At 37.4% G+C, this 24,866-nt stretch overlaps 1 protein-coding gene across 1 annotated transcript in view; it reads left to right on the top strand.

The window, feature by feature from the left end:
• The window catches only part of LOC106519202 (adhesion G-protein coupled receptor D2), an 80,337-nt gene that overhangs the window by 43,687 nt on the left and 11,784 nt on the right, over positions 1 to 24,866 (top strand). Inside the window, exons 21-23 of the mRNA XM_014010761.1 lie at positions 4,400 to 4,453; positions 7,249 to 7,393; positions 21,424 to 21,506. Of these exons, the coding sequence (XP_013866215.1) occupies positions 4,400 to 4,453; positions 7,249 to 7,393; positions 21,424 to 21,506 (282 nt within the window). The remainder of the gene's footprint in view (positions 1 to 4,399; positions 4,454 to 7,248; positions 7,394 to 21,423; positions 21,507 to 24,866) is intronic.

Below are 24,866 nucleotides of genomic sequence, written 5' to 3'. Positions count from 1 at the left end.
CCCCCCCCCAGTGCAGTCTCAAGTGGTCTCAGTTGCGGTTCTGAAATAAGTATTTTAAAATGTTTTCAAAATATGTCTGGCCCTTTGGAGAACACCCAGGACTCGCTGGAGGGATTATGTACCCCCTCTGGCCTGGGAGCGTCTCGGAGTCCCCCAGGACGAGCTGGAAGGTGCCGCTGGGGAGAGCGGGGTCTTTCTGTTGCTGGCCCCGCACCCGACAACGGATAAGCCGGCCGGACGGACAATTTATATTGTTAGTCTAAATTATTACATTTAAAATTATAACTCTAATTATGGAGTGTGATTTATTTTCAACTCAAAATATCTTCAAACTAACGAAATATAAAGTTATTAGGGAAGAAAATCAGTCTGGATAACAGCAGACTGACTGTTCGTAAAATATACTACARGTCTGGACCACTCCTGAATTTTGTTCATATCTGAAGAAAATCTTAGAATACGAAAACATTGGTGAATGCCACAAATTCTCCTAAATCACTTGTACGCACAACTTAAGAACAAATCTGTGCGTACGAACGGTTCTTGCATGAGGCCCAATGAGAGTACTTACACTGGCTGTGCATGGCTGCGCAGGGCGGCGGTGAGCAGACGGCTATTAGAACAGATCCTATTTTTGCCGGACGCCGGAGCTGCTCCGGAGTCAATCTTCAAAGATCACGTCGCACCAACAGGAAAAGGAACAAGCACAACATCCGTATTTTCAAAAGAAAACACTATTAGGTGGAATAATTTGTCAGAATAATGCCAAAATCCCAGCTATATTAATAAATATATGGATATATTTCTACACAAGTGCTGTCAGAATGTATCGTTCTGTTTGGGAAGCAGATGGAAACATGTAGCATGAAGCATATGTGTACACACACACAATACACGTGGATTTTATTTTGAAATCAGAAGTTTCAGAAAGCAGACAGCAACACAGTTTCAACATAAATATCAAAAGCTTTTATATCAATGTTTTCAGCTGTGTTTGGAGTTCGTCTTTCACAGAATTAATTATTTTTTTGCTCTGACTTCCACATTTATCACTGGATTTATCACGCAATCTCCTTCCTCCACATGCTCTGTCGGACCGGAGTGGAGCGGAGGCTGTATAAATTGGGATGCAAACGAACAGCAGCGAATTGCACACTGCAGCGCAGCGGAGCCGCATGTAGTATAAATCCGGGGTCACATGCGCAACATTTTCCTTTTCTGAACTTTTTAATTCTCCATGTTCTCTTTCTTTTCTGTGTTGAAGTCTTTAAGCATGAATATCTGTCCCTGAGATATAGGCAATGTACTGACAATACAGATCAAAAGAAGACTGACCTTTTACATTGTAAGATAAATCAACATACATTCTTGCTTAAGTGGCGTTTTTAGTGCTTGGGAATTATTTTTCCAACACAAAAGTTGTCTTTGACCCTGCGGTCTTTATAGTTTTTTGAAAAGCTTGTGTTCATGCTCTGATTTTCAAAAGACCCATGCTTCTGTGCTAAGCCTAGTTGGAAAAAATGACCTGTTGTGTTGCCATTATTCATTTCTGCACATCTTTTTCTGAAGCTTCATCACCTTTAAAAGAGACTCCTTTTGTTCAGTATCACCCTACTTGTCTGTTAAGTATCTGTGACTTAATCTCAAAAGTAATAAACTGAAGACTGTTGGCTTCTAAATTAATTTACATCAAAATAAACCATAATAAAACAAATCAAATGATTTAAAAATATTGCTACTTGATTATAAAATCTGTAAAAATAAATTAGAAATTAAATTTAGATAGGATAGTCCATCCATCCAACTATATTTTTCACCAGTTTTTCCTTTGTGGTCATGGGTGAGCTGCTGCTCTGTGCTATTCTGTTTCTTTTACAAGCTTTTCTCAGCCATCTCTGTTAAAAATAATTTTGTCTGACAGCTGATAGAATAATTTGGAGTAAGAAACAAAGAATGAGACTCCTTTGTTTCAGACCTTTACTTTTAGAGCAAAAGASTAAAGGAAATTTCTTTGATATGCAAACATGGTAAATAAACTAGTGACTGAAAGTTAAAACACACTCATTCATTGGGCTGGTTTCTGGATGGAATAATTGTAAAATGTGGCATCAAGCACAGGCAGCATCTCTTGCTATTACACTCAAAATGCTATGCTCTAATTGCTAATTACTTGATGGTAGTTTCCCATTATTCATTGCAATTAGCTTTTCCTTGGTGGTCACCTTGTAATTCTGTGCTTTGATGACCTTTTATTTCTATCAACTCCAAGGATGTTGGCAGGTGTTGTCGAATGCACTGCTTTTATATGGAAATCGCTTTGCACCCATTTACATGGGGAGCCATATTTTGCATCATTTTTAAACCTTGAGTGAGCGCTAAACCACTAAACACATAACACTCATCTAAAACAATGCCCTTCCCCTCATTGTCAAATGAATAATTAAGTTGTGTCATGTAATTGCCTCAGCATGCTGGTTGTTTTTGATATTTTCCCATTTAAATATTGTTATTCCTTGTTGCCTCACCATATTCTACTCTGTGTTGAAGGGTTTTTGAAACATTGTCAGAAATAATGACTGGCTTTTGGAAACATAATTCTAGGCACTGTTGCCTCTGCAAAGTCATTCATAAAGTATGTAGTCCTTCAACAGTAGTATACTCACATGCCATCACTGGAAATTAGTGTGTGTGTGTGTTTACTGTAGTGTCATAATTTATAATGCAGCGTGACTTAATGAAGCCATAAGCCTTAATGCATGTTCACTAATGTTGTGGGCCGGGCAGGTACAGACCGTAGTCATGAGGAGTGCCCAGCCACTACAAATTTACAGTTGGTGCTGATGAAGTGCTCAAACAAATTCACATGCACACACACATACAATAAGTGTCCAGTGTTTTTCATAAAGTTCCAAATGTATACATTTATGTTAGCACTTCAGATATGTGAAAATGTCTAGTATAAGCAGATGCACAATAGTACAATCATAGTAGATGGGCTGTGCACAGTGCCGCTACCCCTATGTGAGGGTTTGGTAGAGACAGACTGTAGTCAGGCGCCTTGGTGCCAGGGAGGCCACTGCACTTCTGTCACCGCTTCCCGAAGCCGGTGTTATGAAAGGGAAAAGGCAAAGCTGCTCGCCTCCTCGGTCATCAGTCACGGCCGCGTGCTGTTGTTCAACAGTAATTTGGGCTAAATGACAAAATATGTTCACGTCAAACAGTAATATTAAACACACACAAAACATCACTTACATCACCATCATCTGGAGATTTGTGAGGAACAGTAAGGACAGACGTTTCCCTCAGCTGAAAGTCCTTGGGTAAATTCTGCTCTGTACTGGTAGAAGTTTTCAAAGTCCATCGTGAAATTGATGTCACAAATTATAACTTTCTTTTGCAATATTGCTAGAACCTTGTCATAAAAAAATAAGCCAGGCTGTTCTCCATGACTGTTATTAAAACAGCAGAACTAACATGGTCTTTCTGTGAAGAAGTGGGCGGAGTCTCCGCTTGGGTTACCAGATGAAGGACTGGGCTGGGCTCGCCTTAGCTTTACTGGGTCACCTGGATTGTGACATAACAATCAGCAGGTTTTTGAATCAGCTCATTTGTGGACACAAACAGATCATTTACATATTGTCAAAAACATCAGGGAGTATTTTTTTTTTTTTGGCTCTTGGACTTTTCCTAGAAGCAGTACAGACCCAACTTGAAAACATGAAAAAAAAGTGAATTTTGCATAATAGGTGCCCTTTAAAACACCTTGGTGTACAAACAAGTTCACSATCAATTCAATGACTGCAAGGCTTCTATGTCTTGTAACTGCAAACAAGACCAAATTAAATCCAACATAGACATCTTCTTCATCCTTTTGGCATTAGATATAAAGTTCTGCCATTCGTCCTTCTATTGTCTTCCTTCCTTCCTTGTATGTAATATGTTGTATAATTCTTACATGAGAGACTGGCTTGGTGTTGTATGCACTAAATAAAAGTGTGCAAGTGCACTGTTTCATCTCGAGTGTAAAAATGTAATCTGTTCTGCTAGGGCGGTCCCTTCTCCTCCAATAGCTCCATTTGTTGGTCTCGGCTCTCTATGTTGACAGATGATAGCTTGAAGTCGTCTCCTTAGTTTGCCAGCTCTATGTGTCACTTTCAAGTCCCATTAGCCACTGGGACATACTGGAACATTCTCAAAATCACATTTACACTGTGCCTGCTCCTGCATGTGAGTGCCTGCAAATGCCTAAAGATATCTCCTTATATCATTCTACCACCAAATTCCATTCTGTACTTGTAGGTTTTTGCAGTGAAACAAATTCTTTTTTTAAATATAAAAATGTATTAAATATAATCAATTATGGACTTATATTGTTCTATACTTTCTTCCTTTCTTTTAGGTTCGAAGCACTGTCAACAGGATCAAGGAGAGGAGGAAAGCACTGAATTTTTCAGTATGTAATTTTTTTATGAACGTGTGTACTTGCAGGTCCATTGATGTGTGTGGGCACATATTCCATACTATGTGGGGGCCGTTTTTGGCATACATACCTACTTGTGGGGACCAACTGGCACTTATGGGGACCTAAGCCTAGTCCCCATGAAGGAAAATGTGGTTGGTGGGTTGGGGGTTGGGATTAGGACTAAGGTGTGAATTGAGTTTAGATTAGATTTAGGGTCAGGCATGTACCTGTGAGGTTAGGTTTAGCGTAAGGGGTCAGGGTTAGACTGTAGAAATTAATTGAAGTCAATGCAATGTCCCCATAAAGATAGCTGTGCGTGCATGTGTTTCTGAAAAACACTGTGACCAACCCAATTTTCCTTACAGATTTGGCTTCTCATGGGAAGAAAAAATGCTGCTCTACCAGTTCCAATGAAAGCTGGCCTCAGAGCAGCATCTGATAGCCTCTTACTAGTTGACAGTCTGTGTTAGATGCCCTTATAGATCAAACATAGACCCTCCATAATAGCCCCCCACACCACACCACCCCTTTCTCACTCTCCCAGCACCTTCATCCCAGCAATGTCAAGCTCTGCAGCGGGTTACAAGTTTCTAATCCAGGACAAGCTGTCCCTTGACATTAAAGTGTCAGGCCAGTATTTATATCTTGTTGGACGTTGCTGTTAAACTGAAACTGTGAAATGCTGCAAGTGTGTGTTTGTGTGCAAGTGTTTATGTTTGTGTGTATGGAAAGATAACTGCTTACACAATGTTTTTTTAAAGTATTTAAGTGTAACTCATGCAAACATGCAACTACCACATACAAATGTCCAATTTAAAATCTTTAAAATAATTTGTCTTTCTTCTCTGTCAGCCCTTTGACTTGTAGAAAAGTATTTCAAGTTCCTCCTTAATTCCAGTTAGAGCTCAGGATGGATTTTTAAATTCAGTATGCTCCTATGACTTCTCTTTTTAGTAATTATGAGATGGACACAGTGAGAGCAAATTTAGTAAAAAAAAAAGTAACGTGTGGGTGTGTCCATGTGGGGAAGGTGGGTGTATGTGGGGGGCCTGCCACCATGTGCACTCTGATATATTGGCTCCTCATGTTATCAGTGAGGGACCCCCATCTAGCATCATTTTTACTGCCTTTTCTCCCCTCCCGTGGTGGCAATTTTCCAATCTTACCAGGTTCCACTGCCAGAATATGTTTTTCGAGCCATCACTGGTGCCTGATGGTTTTTAGCTAATGCTATTTTGTGCCATAAATCCTGCTTGAAGTACTGTATCTCCCAGTCCTTTGGTTAGATCGTAGACATTTGGCTTTAGATGACCGCACATGCCCCTATATATCCGCTTGTTGTAAAACATCAGATTGGGTATTGTGCAATTCCCAGTAAGTGGGTAAAGAGGCTTTGACAGTGATACTACATATGGGGTCATTTAAAGATAAATTGCACTTCTTGTAGATAAAAGATTTTATGTGGTGTAGTATGTGCCAAAGAATTAATCCATATTATTCACTGAAACTTTGATTTAAAGTAGTTTAAATAAAAAGACTATTTAAAACCTTTTTTTATTTTTGTTGTCTTATCAGCATCAGGAGAAGTAAATATTAAACCTTATATCAGACATAATATTCTAGCACTATAATAATGTATGTGATTGGGATTTTCTGCCAAAGTAAATTGGGTAGGATCCACTTGTTTGCTTTATTTAAACAACTATACAAATACAAAAATTTTAAACTAGAGCCAACTGTTTGACCTACATATTGGTCTTTTTTGCTCTGACATGACAAAAGTAACCTTGACTTTATCTTATCTCATCTTAAACTGTCTCGTCTTTAATTCCACACCACTGTTGACCTCTTCAGASCCCTTTCTTATTGTGGCTCTCTACACAGGTGCTGATTTCACACACAATTTATTATTTTTTTAACCCCCCTGGTTATATATGTACTCACATTTACACACTTTTAGCAGTGCTGTCGGCCCGTTTGACGCTACATACATTCTGACCCACCCTGACCTCCCTCTCATTCACAGACACCCAGATTGCTTTGTGAAATAAAGCTGTCAGTTGCAGAGTTCAAATAAAAAACACCGCTCCAACCTCCTCCTACCCCTTTCTCACTACCTCATGCCAATGACATCACTGAAATATTTGTGTAAATGAGAAGTGGATTACATTTTTAAAGTTTTTACATAATGTGTAAAAATTCACACTGGAAGTATTAGKGATTGTTCAACTTGAATAAAGTATATGTTTATGATTAAAAAGTTGAATAGGACTGGAATGCCATGTTTCCTAATGCAGAGTAAGAGCTGCCTGTTAGTTGGAAGAATTTACCTTTAATAAGCAGCTGCACATGAACTGAGTTTGCATCTTTGCAGTTGTTTGTGTTAAATGCACTGAAGCAGAATCAAAAATTCACTAAAGAGGACTATCATGCAATGCCTGCCTGTTAGCCATATGAAATGTTCCTGCTTTTTGAAGTACATACAAGAGGCTGTGGAGCCTGTTAACCCCCCCCCCCCCCAATCTGTCTAGGAAACACGCAAACAAATGGTTTTTGTGTGATGGACATTTATTTGGGGCTGCCTCAAAGATGTGCATGCTTCTGCAAAACAAGATTTCTAAATAAAATTTACACGTGAGCTGCTCATGCTTCATGTTGGAATTACAGAAAAATCCTTACATCAATCAACAACATGTTTAATTATTTATTGTAATTAGAAACTACAGAATAAAATATCTGAAGAAACTTTTTCAGAAKAACTCACAGTGTCTTGTAATTTCTTCTAGAATTGTGCCAGCTCCCGACCGTCCAGCTCAGTTACTAATTCCCGTCCTGCAAGTTTGCCCCTTGAGACAACGCAGAGTCAGGAGGAGGAGGAAACCTACTCAAGCAGTATCACACCATGCCTTGGAAAAGAGGAGGGGAACAGAGGTGAGTAGTCCCATTAATACATGACAACTTATAGACAAGTCAGGCTTTTGTTTGTGATGTATAAATGGTGTGAAGGCAGTATTGTTTTGTTTTATTTGACACTTTTGACACTTTTACTCACATTAACACACACCAACTTTAAACTTTCATGAAATAAGTCATCCCAACAAACTGGAGTTTCCTCAGTCAATATTACTGTTTGTTGAAAATAATATAAAATGAAAAACTATGTCAGAAATTTTAATAATTTAGAAATTTATTTGTATGTTTTTTGCTGGGCAAATCTCTAGCATCTGCCACATGGTCAGTTAAGGATGATGGTAACTAGACAGTTTGTTTCTCAGAATAATGGGCACTGAATGAAAAGAAGTTACATCAAATTTCTGCTAAAGTGTATTCAGGCAATCAAGATGCAAATTAAATAAAAACTATTTAATATATTTAGCATATACTATATTTAATAAAACTAAACTAACATTATTTGATTTGTTCTGAGATATGTGTTAGCTTCCTATATTTACAGGTTTGTTAAATTTGCAATTTAAATCATTTGTACTGTGGGGCCCAAGGGTTTGTGAAAATAGTTGTTTTAGTGTGTATGTGTCAAAATATCACCAGATAGCCAAACAAAAATAACAGAATTAAATAAAACAAACACATTACACTTTTTATTTGTTCTTTTAATTTGTATTTGTCCTGTGAGACATATGTTTGTACTCTGACATGGCAGCAGGTCACAGTATTGTTTGCTAATTTCATTACTATGCTAACCTTGCATCCTGAATTGCACAGCTAGCAAAAACAAACCAGGATGTTGCAAGTTTCAAGGGGTTTAGAAAATTTGATTGTTTCTGAATAAAATTATCCTACCCATCTGTTTCCCACTGGCATTTCAAACAGGCATTGCTGCAAGATATTTCACAATAGAGAGTAGTGGCTGGCCTATTCATTGAAATCAGACATAAAAAGTCCACTCTTAAACGTTAACACTAACCAGACTCCCTGGCTTTGGTACAGATACCTGACCCAGGCTGTGCTCTGCAGAGTTAAACATCATTTCACTGTGGTAAAAACTGGTGGTACCAGTTTCAAAGAAGGGCAAGAAAGAGGGAGAAGTTCATTCCTGCTTTCATTTTGTAATTTAAAACTGGTCATTTCAGTTTTGGAGTTGATGGTTTACACACAGAGTACCTTAATTTTTACCTGTATTAGAATCACTTTATGATAAATAACTGACAAAACAACGAAACAACTTAATTTGTGCTTCCATTTTCCTTATTTTATATGCACAGCATTTAAAAATTATTTCATATGACTCTATGATGACTGTGTTATCATCAGATCTGTAAGTGGGAGACCACTTGTTAAAAATCAGTGTTTAGTGTTAACATGACTTTTTGGAAACTCATGTATTTTGTCTATTGATTAGAGCTGTTTTGACAGTGAAAGATTAACTGACATCAAGGTTGAATCTCTAAAAAACATGAATTTATAAATCTTAGCATTTGGATGGTGACCAATTTAGTGTAAAATATAATTTTTACATCTTCTTGTAAGTATTTTAAAGTGTCAAAAAAAAGCTGTTTTGAAATTGTCTTTTTTTTTGCTAATCGTTTTAAATAATTCACAATGAAAACAATTGCTAAAATATGACTTAATAGAACATGTCTACAGTCTGTAAATGTGATAAAGGTAATGGTTTATGACTTGTATAATGATATTCACATTTGTAAAGTACATGTGCTTCTGTGTGTTATTGCCTCTTATTGCCGCTCTGAGCACCTCTCAGGCTGATTTACAACATTTCCTTAGCAAGTGATTTGCATGATCCTCAGCGTTATTACTGTCTCTTCCACTCAATCTGTGCACAGTTGTTAAATCAGTCCCTATGGCACATTTACATGCTGAGCCGTCAGTGCAACCACGCACATTCAACGGAGCAGCAAAAATAATGTTTCTGATTGAACACAAATGCAGAAGTAATCACTCGTCAGATGATATTATTTTGCCCATTTGCTGCTCCTCTGGTTTGCTTCTGCCTCAGCACTGCAACATGCAAATGTATCTGGTTCATTAAGTGCTGAGCCTGAAAATGGCTTCTACTAACATCTTTACACCACTGTTCTGCTGTTACATGCAGCAGGTAAAATGCAGTTCACTACAACTAATCATGTCAAATTTGTTCGAAAAATTTTGTCAGAGTCTGACTGATAAATTGTGTTTTTATCAAAAACTAGTGATTATAGACTCCACATAAAGCCAGTGTTTGTCGCTCTGTAGATCGAAAGAGTATTTTTCAATTTTTCTGTTTGTTCAACTCTGTTGGCACAATTATTAACCGTAGGCTCTGGGTTATGTTCAGGGTACATGGGGGAAATTTTGAACAAAATGAAGCACATATTTGCTGAGAGCTAAAGAGAAGGACAAGTGTGTAAAGAGGAGTAGGAGGTGAAGTGTAGTATTGAAAGGGTTGTGTGGGTGTTTATGTGAATAAGTGTTGCATTTCTGATGAGAAGGACTCCAAACAATGACTGAGTTGAAGGTTGCAAGCCTTTTAAAACAGTAACAATACACTAGGTCACCAGTGTTACCTCATGTCATTTCTTACATTGTTAAATCCTCTTACACTGCAGCTAAAGACCACCAATCAGTTATATTTCTTGTATATTTCATTTAGAGGCCCAGAGGTCACTGAGTTTATCTCTTGTCTCTTGCGCTTTGAAGATGGTTTGAATGGACTTTACATACATTTGGTTTTCTTCCCTTTTTAAAAAGATTTTTTCACATCCAGTTTCTGTCATACAGAAGCTTATAAAAATTATTCATTCACTCATTTGGATGTTTTATGCTTTTGTTGACTCAATCATGGTCAATATTAAACACTTTCTTCAATGTCAAAGTAAAATCTAATTTCTACACAGTAAAATCACTAACCCTAAACAATTTCATGTAAAATAAATGATTGCTTGAACATTAACCTCATTTATTTAAAAAAAAAAAGTACATGGGTACAAACTGTTTTTCATGGCAACACCTCCAGGAGTTCTGTTTAATCTATCACCATGAAACAGAAGGATTATGGGACATGTGCAAGTCTAACAAGAGCAGACTGTCCTCTCAAACTGAGTGACTGTCCAAGAAAGACAATAGTGAGAGTGGTCATCAAGACACCAATGACCACTCTGATGGAGTTATAAACTTCCGGCAGGTGAGATGGGAGGAACTGTGCATATAGCAACTGTTGCCCAGTTTCTTCACCAGTCTTAGCTTTATGCAGAAGTGGCAAAGAGAAAGCTACTGTCGAAGAAAACGGTAAATCTCGACTAACGTCAGCTGCTGAGAAGCACTTGACCATGAAGTCTTCCACATGCCATCAAACCAACAGGCTTCTGATAAAGCTCAGACTAGTGAAGAATCTGGGCAACAGTTCTTGTAAGCACAATTAATTTATATTGAACATGATTGATTTCTGACGGCAACAAAAGTGCAAATCTTCAGAGGCGGTGAATTATTAAAGGCCTTGTAATTGCTTAGACTTATTGTTTATGAATAGCATTTCACCAACAGTCACACAAATGTTTTTGGCTTTAATGTGCAGTTTTAATTTAGTTTCTGAGCATTTATGAGATCTGCAGTAGATACAGATTCTTGATTATTTGGATTTGTATGCAGTATATTATTTGTTTATCTCTATTGCCTTTTGTCTCTTTTATTTAAAAAAGTATCTTGCAGTACAGGCTTGTGGTGTCATTTCCAGTTGAAGAAACCCATGTCTTATGAAGCATATCCCAGCACATTGCTGACATCTGATACCATTTCCCTTCTTTACATACTCACATGTGTTCTCCAGCATCTCTGGCAATATGGAGCCTTGAAAATAGAAAAGAGTTTAGTGGTTTAGTGCATGCATCTTTCACAGATTACACACATACAGTATCTTTGCTGGCACTACTACAAGTTTGCCTCCCATTTACTTTTTTACACACTGTCATGCATATTTAACTAAACTCATTAACCTGGATTGGAATTGACTGCTTATTTTTTGTTTTGTTTGACTTTTTAGTGTGTTTGTTTTATTTTTATCCTCTCAAACTGTTTTCACATTTTGTGTTTGGGTTAAAACAGTTCGACCACCAGTATTTTAGGACAGGATTAAACAAGTGAGGAGGAAAATTTGTTCCACTGGGAAATGACATCACCTTGATAATTATTGCTGCAGAATCATAGACACCAGAGGTGAGGTGTGCATATGGTTTTGTCTGTGTGACAGAGGAATTTGGCATCCGAGAAGCAGCTTGTGTTCTGTGTCTAACTGATGCAAAGTGATGTGTACTAATTCTACATCTGCTCTAACCAAACAGGGTTTGAGAGTTCAGCCAAGTCCCAAGAAAAATTACTTCCTTACTACTTATCTTCCTCTGCCCTCACTTTGGATGAATTAAACTGTATTTTCTCTGCATCCTTTTTGCATTTTGATGTGATGGACAACTAACTGGATTGTATTTTGCATGTATGTGTATGTAGACTGATATTTGGCTCAGCTGTTTAAATGATGTGTGGCCCTGAAATAGGCTCTTGTCATGTGGGCTGAAGCTTTGAAGAGCTGATTATAGCCTGACAGTGTAAATACCCAAACAAACAGGCAGTGGTTAAAATGTGCTATCATTTTGCCATGTATTTACATTCCTCTTTCTCTCTCAACTTTGTTTCTGTCAATCTCAATCTTGCATCTGATTTGTTGAATTTTTTATTTACTCCTTAGCTTTTTTGTCTACATTCTTCAGCTCACTATTTTTCGCATCTCCCACCCTATTCTCATTCCTTGTATTCTTAGTACTGGTGAATGATAAATGTAACATCTGTTGTTTTATTGCTTAGTTTGATGGAGGACATTCTTGTGGCAAGAATTAAGATTTTAAATCACTTGTTTATCGCATCATCATTCATTGTAAAATACCTCAAAACACTTTGTAAATCATTTAAAACACTTAAACAGCTACTATTCCTGCACTTGTATTGCAGACTGGCATTTTATATTTATCACACTCAATGAAAGAAATCCAGAGATGAAAAATTGAGTCCATTTGGTTGTTCTTAAGTGGCTTTAAGCGCAACTGTTTATGCACATTTGCCCAACCGCTACAAAGTGTGCCAGGCTTTACAAATTTGTTTTCCACAGCTGTTCTGCATAAAAACACCACACTATCATGCACAAGTGAAAGTCTGGTGAAGGGAATCTATTCATAACTCAAAGAAACAACAAGGCACAAGCTATACCGTTGTCAGATATAACAAATTGAGGAGGAAAACAGTTGAATTTGTATCTGCTTACAAAGGTTGACTACATTATACATACTGCAGGAGCCGCTGAGTGTAGGGTAATAGGATATATGATAGATGGCCAAGCCACATGGGCTCCCATCCCTCTGGGTTATTCATCTGTTTATCTGCTTATTTATTTATTCTTTCACCCAGAAAGACCCTCACAAATGCAAGATTTGCCTAAGGTGCATAATACTGAAGAAGAAGAAGAAAAAAAAGGCTGAGAATTGGCCAGCATGGAAATTGGGCTGAGCATTTTAAAGTCTAGAAGTCCTCTGCTGTGGATCTGTCAAGGGAACGTCTGTGTGCACAGATGGTCATTGGTGGTGCCGGTGGTTTAAAGTAGTCAGCAGTTTCTGACAGTTTAATCCAATTTCATTTATGATGGTTTCTCCTTGGAAACTTTTCTGAAGCCCCAAATTTTAAAAGAAAAAAAAATGTTTCTATCTATAATTAATGTTATAAATATGGTTGCAGATTTGGTGTTTTTTCAGTGAAACACAAGCATCTCCACTGGTGTGTATATAATAATAAACTTTTATTACCTTTTAAAACATGAAATACAATAAAGACATACAAATAAAAAGCACACAATATGTATATATAATAAAGTAAAAGCAAACACACACATTGAAATGTGAAATATATTGTATTTTTGACTGATTAAGTCCAGTTGCAGTCAGACTGAAAAAAAAAGAACCGAGAATTGTCTGACATGAATTAACAGCCACCACATGTAATCTTCAGATAACTACCTTTTATGTTTAACCTTGTCATTGCTCCGCTATCAAGAGTGTCATTCAAGGACCTGCATGTGCCCTGAGACGGGTCACCTCCCCTGGGCCAAGCGCTTTCACAGTTCCACTCCCCTACCCCCATCCCAAATCACCCTTTCTTCTACAAAAGATTATGCTGCTCTGTCTGAATATTATGCATTTAGTAATACGGCAGTGTGCAATATATTATGTGTAAAAATATATCTACCTAAATATCAGTTTAAACTAATATGTATGCATTGGGCACACCTGTGTGTATACCTTTTCAAACAAACCATGCAAATGAATCCTATAGTCAAGTGTTTTAACACAGTAATAAAGCATTCAACTATTTCATCATGCTGTTGCAAGCAGCACCTTTCCAATATCAGCACCTCCACTGCCTTCCCCAGAACATTTTTCCATCATCCTCTTCTCAACAGCCCATGGCAGCAACGTAGCCAGCAGCTTATGACAGAGCAAAGTGGGGAAAAGAAAAAGGAGGAAGGCGGGAAGGGGTGGTGGAGGGGGTTAGGCTGTAGATCAGGGCAGGGAGGATGGCGGTGCGACCAGGGGGTGACAGGGGAATAACATCCCTTTCTCCTCAATCGACAGGGACCATAACTCCTGCATCTCCAGGGACAGATTGAGAAAGGCAATAGCCCCAGGGGCTGTGAAGCACGGATGCTTGGGAGAATTGAAAGTTAAAAGAAAAATGCAGTTTGCTAAGCCACTGCCACTGATTGAGCCAGAAGCATGTTCATAACCACAAGAATTTTCTCCTAGTTGTTGTAATTTAAAAAGGTGTTACAGAGGCCCAAGTGGAATACTGTCCAAGCTGATGATCAAACAGTAAATCTCCATGGGTTATTGTTGAATATTGCCCCACAGAATACATTGCAGTGAGTAATGCTGGTGAATATGAATGAAGCATATTTTTTCTCCTTGTTTTTACCACATGAAATTTTAAGCTCAATTGAACAACATTATATTTTAGTTGGATAATTGACAAAACAAAATATATTTTGAAGAAATTTGCTTGAAGAGGAAGACAATCAGAACTATTTGCATAGAAACAATAATGGCATTTCTTCTGGTGCTTAGTGTTGTTACAGTTTTATTAAACAAACTTGAAAATAGTACATTTAAAAATACGTACATATAAATTTCACTTATTTTCTTACACAGTCCTGATTCTACACTTGGTGTGAGTGTGTGATTGAACAGCAGAGGGGATAGCAGCTTTCATAGCCTGATCAATTTTACAGTGGCTTGTTGAATAGCTTTTAATTGCCTCTTTATGTTCTGCTGTAACCCACAGTCAGTCACAGGGAGAGAGCGAGAGAGACAGACTATAAATTTTACTGCATCGTCTCTGGAAAATTACACATGTTTAATCATTGATTTTTATTGACATATCATGATAACATTATCAGACTTAGTGAGGCTCTAATCATAAAAGAAAAGAGGTTTAATTAGCAATGACATTTTAAAGACAGAGCATAACAAATAAAAAAGTGTTTGCATTATCTACTTTCTTTTTCTAATCTACATTTGATAGGTATTTTTTACTGTTAAATCCATAGAAACTGAGGCAGTTATTAACCTACCAGCTATTTCATTGTCCGTTTCCTAATGAATCTGACTCTAGAAACATAAGATATACTGTCAGACATTTTATGTTTAAATTAATATTTAGTTCTCCCAGAAAACTTTAACCACAAAGAAACATTTTGCACATTCTTCTAAATTTGAACAAAAATAATTATATACATTTTTTTATATTTTCTGTATTTTTTGCATCATCTTCTCTGTTGCACGTCCAATCTAATTCTTGTTGTACTCAAAAGTCTCAAGATTAAAAAGTAAATTAACACTATTTCATTTACTTGCAACGAACTGAAGTTATACAAGCACCACCTGTTTGTACAAAGCACTTCCCTGGAGCTCAGTCTGAAGCTGAGGTCTTGTTCCACCAAGCACCCATCCCATAAATCATTTTTGTAATGATGTACTGAAGTGGGAATGTCAGAAACGGTAGGAAGTTATTAAAGAGAGAGATGCCAACTTCAAGGCTGTGATGCAAAGTCAAATTAATTTTTGAAATACAGTAAATGTTTCCATAACATAGTTAAGGTAGGTAACATTCAGCGGGTAAAATAAGTATTGAACACGTCACCATTTTTCTCAGTAAATATATTACTAGAGGTGCTAATGACATGAAATTTTCACCAGATGTCTGTAACAACCCAAGTGATCCATACATACAAAGAAATCAAACCATAAATGTCCAGAAATGAAGTTATTTGTAATAATGTGGAATGGCACAGGGAAAAAGTATTGAACACACTTACTGAAATTTATCTAATACTTTGTACAAAAGCCTTTGTTGTCAATGACAGCTTCAAGATGCCTCCTCTATGGAGAAACCAGTCGCATGCATTGCTCAGGTGTGATTTTGGCCCATTCTTCCACACAAACAGTCTTCAAATCTTGAAGGTTTCCTGGGCCTCTTCAATGAACTCTGATCTTTAGTTCTTTSCATAGATTTTCTGTTGGATTCAGGTCAGGTGATTGGCTGGGCCATTCCAGCAGCTTTAGTTTCTTTCTCTGAAACCAACTGAGAGTTTCCTTGGCTTTGTGCTTGGGCTCATTGTCTTGCTGAAATGTCCAGCCACGTTTCATCTTCATCATCCTGGTAGATGGAAGCAGATTTTTATCAAGAATGTCTCTGTACATTTTTCCACCCATCCTTCCTTCAATTATTTGAAGTTTGCCAGTACCATATGCTGAAAAACAGCCCCACACCATGATGKTCCCACCTCCAAACTTCACTGTTGGTATGGTGTTTTTGGGCTGATGTGCCGTGCCATTTGACCTCCAAACATGATGTGTATTCTGGCATCCAAACAGTTCAATGTTGGTCTCATCTGACCAGACTATATTCTCCCAGTATTACACAGGCTTGTTTAAATGTTGTGCAGCAAACTTTAAAGGAGCTTCTTCATGCTGTTTCTTCAGCAGTGGAGTCTTGCGTGTTGAGCGTGCATACAGGCCATGGTGGTTCAGTGCATTAMTTATTGTTTTCTTTGAAACAATCGTACCTGCTAATTCCAGGTCTTTCTGAAGCTCTCCACAAGTGGTCCTTGGCTCTTGCACAACTCTTCTGATAATCTTTTCACTCCTCTGTCAGAAATCTTGCGAGGAGCACCTGGTCGTGGTCGGTTTATGGTGAAATAATGTTCTTTCCACTTCTGAATTATGGCCCCAACAGTGCTCACTGGAACCTTCAGAAGTTAAGACATTCTTCTGTAACCGATGCCATCATTATGCTTTGCAACAATAAGGTTGTGAAGGTCTTGAGAGAGCTCTTTACTTTTACCCATCATCAGATGGTTCTTGTGTGATACCTGGCCATCATTTGGGACTGAACCAGCTGATATTAACTTGCACTGACAAGGGGCAGGCTTGCTTTCTAATTACAGAGAGAGTTCAGCTGGTGTCTTGGCTTTCCATGCCTTTTTACACCWCCCTTTCTTCMTGTGTTCAATACTTTTTCCCTGTGCCATTCCACATTATTACAAATAACTTCATTTCTGGACATTTATGGTTTGATTTCTTTGTATGTATGGAYCACTTGGGTTGTTACCRACATCTGGTGAAAATTTCATGTCATTAGCACCTCTAGTAATATATTTACTGAGAAAAATGGTGACGTGTTCAATACTTATTTTACCTGCTGTAGTTGCTTGATYGTGGTATAGAACTGAACTATGTGCCTGGAAAATACATAATACCCCCACTTTAATGCATCTGAACTACTAACCATTCATCAACCTTACCTAATTCTGTTCTACCCTCACTGGAATTTGATTTCAACAACTAAAGAGCAAGGAAGGTGAAATTTAAATGTGTTGGCATTACGATTTATTGACTGGTTAAAAAAAGAAGAGAATATTGGGATCATTAAGTCCAACTCTGCTGCCATCAAGCTGATGAAAGCCTCCATACACACAAATTCCATAATATCTGATGTGTGTGTGTGTGCTTGTGTGTATAAAAAATGTGATAAGGTAGATTGACTTCTAATAAAAACCTTAGAGGTGTCTATTGACATCCATATAGCACTGCCCTCTGTGTCCCTGGCAACCTTACTAGGACTGTGTGCATTATAGGAAACGTAGAGGTTTCTTTAATGAGACCATAAAATATTGGAATATATATAAATATATTTTCTTGTTTTTGCTGTTTTCTGTGACAGTTTTCTATTTTGCAAACTGTGCAAATGTTTGATAATACAGAAAGCTGCGACTGTACTTTAGAAAAGGCTAAACAAGGAAACTATGAGTGAACCAGTTTACCTGTGTGTGCAAAAATCTCTACATGTTCATTCCTTCCTCACGTGCACACACCCATAAAACATACTCACTCACAAACACATGCCGGGGCAGGTTAGCCCTCCTCTACCCCAGCACCTGCTCCGCTGAAGGTGAAAGAAGTGCTCACTTGAGCTCATTGAAAAGTAGATGTGACAGTAAATTTTTCAGGCCCTTGTGAGATGGGAGATCTTGTTATAGCAGTCAGGATGGGGGTCAGGGCAGTGGCTGCTTGATGATTGAGGAAAAGAGAAGTAAATTCATTCTGCTTCGGGCACTTTGTCAAGTGCCAGTAGCTTACCGTTGAGAGCCACTCACCCATCACCGTGTTACGGCCCCAGAGGTCACATCCACCGCCATAAATCTGCCTCGCCTCCTCGCCTGCTAAACCTATTGCCTTACTCCGATGAAGCAGAGGCAGGAAGAGATGCTGCTGCTGCTGTTGCTCATAGTCACTCACATGAAAAAGAACACAGAGAGGAGAATATAGATTCTCCTTTTTGATGTTACTGATGGTGTAAGCAGAACACTGCTGTGCTGGTACACATGGGGCTATACATTTGGATGAATAGTTGTTGGTGAAAAGATGCACCGTTCTTAAGTAAGTATTTAACCAAAACCAACATTTCGCACAAAGACAGGATCTCCAGAATTGCCTCTATATTTTTGCTTTGTCACTTTTTTCAGTTCACCTTTTGTAAATTTAAGATTTTTCTCAAATTCTTGATGATCATCTGCCTCCCATACAATTCCACTCTATAAAATATCACCTTGGGTTCCAGTTTGTTCTCCTGCTGGAGCTCTGACTTGTTAGCACATTGATGGTTGATAATTAAGGTGGCACCACTAAACCAAATAAGTGCATTTTTGCTTTAATAAAAACAAAAACAAAACCTCCCATGCAGCTCAGAGGATGCAGTAATACTACTTTGCAAATACCTTTTTATTACAAATATTCATTTTAATAATAATAATAATTTTATTAACACAACTACATTGTATAAATATGGGATATGTATTAGTGCTAATATATGCAACATACTAGAACATTTCTGTGATTTTGTTTGATTTTTCACTTTTACTCAACAGCAAAAATAATAAAAGACAATTACAATAGTAGGATCTGCAATGCTCAATCTACACTTTCTTCTTAGAGTAATTAAAAAGATACATATTGAAAAAAAGACTATCATAAACAATTCTGAAACAACTTCATGGACATTTTATAAACTTTGAAAAGTTACTTCAGTCTAAAACATGGCTTTAAATGTTTGAAAAAGTATTTTTTCATGGTTTTCCTTATGTTCTCTCATGAGGTCACATAAAACAGACATGCTCATACATAAAACCCTAAGGGATTCTGCTCTCTGCTTCTAAATTGATAATTGATACATTACCATGCCATTATTGATGTTTTAGCCATATGCTAACATTTTTCTAGGATAGCGGTAGAGTCAGAAGTAAGAAAAAGGATCTGGGTCTGGTGTGGATATGTGTATCTGTATACGTGTGTTGATTTTTGTGCATGTGTTTTTCCATACTTCTACAGAATTTGAGGGATTGTTCCTTTATGGAGTTTGTCAGCATGCACCATACTGTCATTACACAACCATCTGTGGTCATGTGCATTCAGCTGTCCCTGTGAACATGTTTGTACAAGTATGTGCACATGCCTTTCAAGCTTGTAGTTTGTGACCACCCGACTGTTTTCAATATAGTGTCTTATTAGAAGATGATTATGTGGCCTGCATCTGGCTTATTTCAGCAATTGACTGAAATTTGGAAAGGCAAGGGGCACACTAAGGAAAAAGGAGTGAAAACTTCCTGGACCCAGGTTTAACCATCCACCCCTCACCTTTAATGTAGCCTCATTCTTTTAGAGAGTTATTTTATTCAGACTGGTATTTTTCTACAAACACACAGGTAGAATGTGAATTGGACCCTGAACTGTGTGGTTGATTCTGTTTGCATTCAAGGTACACCACTAAAAACTTATAGATTTCCTTTGTTTTTACAAATTCAGACATTTTACATTGTGTGTCTGTACTAAATAAAGGATTGAAATAATGATTAATTAAACTTTTTTTTTACACAATTCAACTATCTTTGTTGAATCATTTGCCAGAGGCAGCCACAATAATGGTTAGGTGTATCAGCCCAGACCAGGACTATTAACCATGCCTGATGATAAATACAAAATTATGAAAAACATTTTTAATAAAGTATTTTTAAAAAATGGCCCAAAATTGATTGTCCACATTTCAAACATGTACTTTAGCAGATTAAAATGGAAAAAAGGTGGGAGTTGCTTCTAATAAGGTGAGTAGAGTAGAAAATAAGCCAAGCTGGGTATGATTTATTTTTATTCACCATTATTTAACCAGGCAAATCCCGTTGATATCTCAGATCTCTTTTTCAAGGGAGGCCTGGACCTGAAGGCAACCTATTGTACATGTTTTTAGGAGTGGGGGAAACCGGCGTACCCGGAGAAAACCCACACAAACACAAGGAGAACATGCAAACTCCGTACAGAAAGACCCCAGGTCTGAACCAGGGATCGAACCCAGGACCTTCTTGCAGTGAGCCATCGGTGCTAACCACTGAGCTGTCGTGCAAATGATGTGGGCAAAGGGGGATAACAAAATAATGTGCATGGTGAAAAATGAAATTTAGCAAGTTGTGCACATAAAAAATTGTGCTTTTTACAAACTGTCTGTTCAAATTGTGGTTTATAGTCTCACTGGTCATTTGGTTGCAAACACTCAGATTTTAGTAAGACTACAACAGAAAATCTGCCTATTTTCTAACAATTTTCTTGCAATTTTGACACGCTAGCTAGTTTCCAACAGATCCAATTTTAAACAGTTTGCTGTGTTTTAGCAACAGAATGATTAAGTTAAGTTTAAATTAAATGTGCTTTTAGTTTTCCACATATACTATTTTTGTATTAATTTTGTCGTGTCCACCTTCCTGCATTCTATAAACTGTCTCAAAATTGCAGAGCCGACATTTTAGAAGGATGAACTCCTTCAGAGCTCTGGCTTCTCTCCTTTACACTAACCACCTTCCTTCTTGCCCTCTCCCATGTAGATGAGACAGAGACAGAGATATTTGGCTATAGGTCGTAGCAGTTCTGGTAGGCGGATGTCATGTAGGGACACAGAGAAATTAGTTATGATGATAGTAGATGGTTGCCATCCCACAATCAGCTCAGCAGTTGTCCTGGGAGATCAATCCAGACAGGTGGTGAGCTGAACAGCCATGACTGACCCTGAATGAGAAACGAGACAGAAAGTGTCACATGGGACGGATGAGTTCACGACAATGAAAAACCTACCAAGGTTTATACTGTAAGCATGTATTTAAAATAAAGCATGTACAATTTTTATGTTTTACATTCAGTGTGTCTGCTCTGGATATAATGTAAAAACCTTATTCTCCACTATGCAGATAGTCCATTGTTAGCATAACTATGTTATGAGTTGTTTCTTGTGGGTTTTTTTTTCATATTGGTAATTTTAAGAACTGCACCAAGAGATGCAGGAAATTACCAGTGTATTTATTTGTCTGTCTTCAGATCAGTTGCTGATTGCTGCTGAACCAGAGATACCAGAAAAGTTCCTGATTCAAACTTCCAGCGGCCCTCATCTCGGCAGTAAGGTAAAGATTGTGTCATGCCTGTGTATATATATATAAATATATATAAAACAAACAAAGTTAGTCAATGTCAAAAATGTTTCTTTTCTTTGTTGTTGTTTTTCTGTTAAAACATCAGATAAATTTCATAGATTCTTTAAATCTTTAGTGTAGTAAATAAGAAATTACAAAACAAACCAACTGATAGGACCTGAACAAGGATTTTCATTCCCTTTAATTCAAATTAATCACACATCCTCACCAGTAGTTCACTTACTGTCTTTTCAGTGAAATAAAACACAATCCAACCTTCTACTCCCCTGCATCCCCCTGGTGGTCATCACTAGAACCACGTCAGTCTCTGCCAAAATCCTTTTTTTTAAGGCTATCCTTTTTTCTAAATTTAAACTGCATTTAAACCCAGTTGTAGAAAATATGATATCTAGAATTAAATGAAAGTTTTGGAGTGATCCTGGGATGGAGAGTGACTTTAGGGAAAATTAAATGTGATCAACTACGTTAAAGATAATATTTTGCTTTTAATAAAAAGGAATTAAAAGTGATGAAATAAAAGTGAAAAAACACTAAATTAGAACTAGTTGTTCCAAGTCCTTTTAAAAACAATACATGAATTTGACTAAATAAAATAAAACCTCAACTCAATGATCAGATGACTTGTTTTGCACTCTCCCTCCTTCACCTTTTTCTCAGCCTCTTTCTGTCTTGGCAAACAGCTACTGCACAACAACTTTTAACTGTCTGACTTACAAAGTGATGGAAGCTGACGCTGTTCTCCGCCTGGCTTTGTTTTTCTTTGCAGCTGTTGGGTGGTCCGTGTCTCTCCCCCTCTCCTCTTTTACCCCTTTGCTCTCTCACTCATTGTCAGGTTCACTCCGTCTGTTTCTCTTTGAGCGCTGTGGGATCCAGGCATGGCCCGAAACCCAATACCTGAGTATACACAATTAAGTTCATGACAGAGGTTATTGAGGGGAAGCATGGTCTCGTTCTACAAAATGTGCAAGTCAGGATAGGAGGGTGTCAGCTGTTCATATGTGGCTGGTTAGTTGGTCAAGGTTAACTAAGTGCTGGAAGGTGGAAATAGAGTGTGTTTGTGTGTGTGTGTTTGTGTGTGTGTGCATGCGTGTGTGTGTGTGTTTGTGAGTGAGTGGTTTTGCGGAGTCGGTCTTGTAAGCTTGTTTGTGTTATCAGGCTCAGCTGTCCAACAATTGTATAAAAAAACAAGGAATAGTGTAAAGATGTAAAACTTCAACATTTTTACCTTTTTTAAAAACTTACTACAAACTGGACTGTTTTGTTTTCTTTTTTAAGATAGATTTGGTGGAGAATGCAGCAAAGTTTTTTTTCCCCTTCATTTTAATTTTAGTTCATTTGTATTACTCTGTGAAAACTTTGCTTGTTCGTATAAATGCATATTAGGAAGCTTGGTAAATCTATATTTCTATTTTTACAAACTGGATAAATAATGATATTTTTGATACAGCATATTAGGTTTTAAATGAACCATGATTTTTTTTTCACTTTGGAAAGAATCCATAGATTTGTAAGGTCTGTGTAAAAAAAATGTGTTCCTGGTTTTGCCCTGTAGAGTTTCCCCCCACTGACCCTTTCATCCTGTTAAGTGTTTCAGTGTTGGACCTGTTAACCGCAGCTCCCTCTGAGCACCATTCACACGCGATTGGGAGTCCCATGACAGGCCAGCTGGAATATCCAGTCCACCCCAATTTATACAGAAAAACACAAATCCCTTGTTGAGCCCCTACTGGCCAGTCAGCATGTCAGTCTTCCAGAGGGTGGGTTCTGAACTTGGATTTGTGGATAGAAATGTATGTGTGTGTGTGCGTGCGTGCGTGCGTGTGTGTGTGTGTGTGTGTGTTTGTACGTGGCCTTCCTGCTCTGGCCTGTGTTGTGAGACTTGTCTGGCAGTCAGAATATTGTGTCAAATACAGATGAGTTAAACAAATAAAGAGATAATAGCTAATTTGCTTAAATAACAGCAGATACATTCAGTCTTTTTCCACAATGAATATGTTGTATGATGTATACAAATCATTTCCAACACAGATGATCCTCCATAGCATCCGTAAAGCCAGTGGTTCTCATGAATTTTCTTGTCATTGAGCTGTCTATTCCTTAAACTTCCCTGTGTTATGATCCGTGTTTTTCTTTTGTTTATTTTGTTCCTTGAGTTTTATCTTTTAAATTGATTCCTTTCATGGTTTTTGGTTTTTGTTTTGCCTTCTTGTGTTTTTGAGTTCTTGTGTTATCAGGTATATTTGTGTAACAATACTTTCCCTAAGTTCAGATTTTGACCAGTCTTGTTTCCCCTCTATTGATCCATGCGTCATTGGCTCAGTTCTCCTTAGTTGTGCATTTGCTCCTGCCCCGCCCACTCTCACCTGATCCTCAGTGTCTCTACCCAGATGTTTGTTATTGTCCCTGATTATTGTTCCTTTATATTCTGCACCTGTTAGTCTTCCCGATTTTGTACCAACATTTGTTCTAGCAATTGTTTATTTATTTATTTATTTATTTATTTATTCATTCATTCATTCATTCATTCATTCATTCATTCATTCATTCATTCATTCATTCATTCATTCATTTATTCATTTTACCCTGCCACATCAGCTTTTACTTTTATTTTTTGTTAAAATTATGTTAGTTCACTCCCGAGTTGTCTGTCTGCACCCTTAGGGTCAATTCTACACCCACAAATGACAGTCTAATTAGACAGTTTTTTTTGTTGTTTTTGTCTTACAAATAATATTCTTTTTTTTAAATGTATTTATTTTTTTTACAAGCCCGGCTGAAAAAATTCCAAAAATGCTCAAACTTGTATTTCTGTTCACTGTAGTAACCTTTTAACCAGTACATTTTATTTATGTAGCAACTTTTCAAGAATTCAAAATTTACAAGGGGTTTCACATAAAAAAACAAAACCATAAAAATAAAATATATCAAAAATAAAAATGAATTAATACAAGAAACCAACATATAGATAATTGAAAACGTTTTAAAAAATGCTTCCCAGATTCTATTTTAAAACCATGAGTCTTCAGATGTTATCGTCTTTGTTGTTTTTTATTTTTAAGTCACCCGAAACACAGCAGATGTCTGTTGCACCACAGTGATATATCTGATCCATGACCTCATCAAACCCATGGGATCATTGGTGGGCTAAAACACAAAAATACTGTCAGCCACCATTAACAAACTCACCTTTCTCACCATTTCCTGACTCTCAGTGAGGCAAAGAGCCATTGTTTTTCTAAAACAATCCTTATTGAATTAAAAATTGGCACTGTTATTTTATTTGTGTGTGTGTGTGTGTGTGTGTGTGTGTGTGTGTGTGTGTGTGTGTGT

Source organism: Austrofundulus limnaeus, unplaced genomic scaffold, assembly GCF_001266775.1.
Source record: "Austrofundulus limnaeus strain Quisiro unplaced genomic scaffold, Austrofundulus_limnaeus-1.0 Scaffold73, whole genome shotgun sequence".
Taxonomy (NCBI): domain Eukaryota; kingdom Metazoa; phylum Chordata; class Actinopteri; order Cyprinodontiformes; family Rivulidae; genus Austrofundulus; species Austrofundulus limnaeus.
Note: the sequence above shows the minus strand (reverse complement) of the source record. Positions and strands in the feature narration are given on the sequence as shown.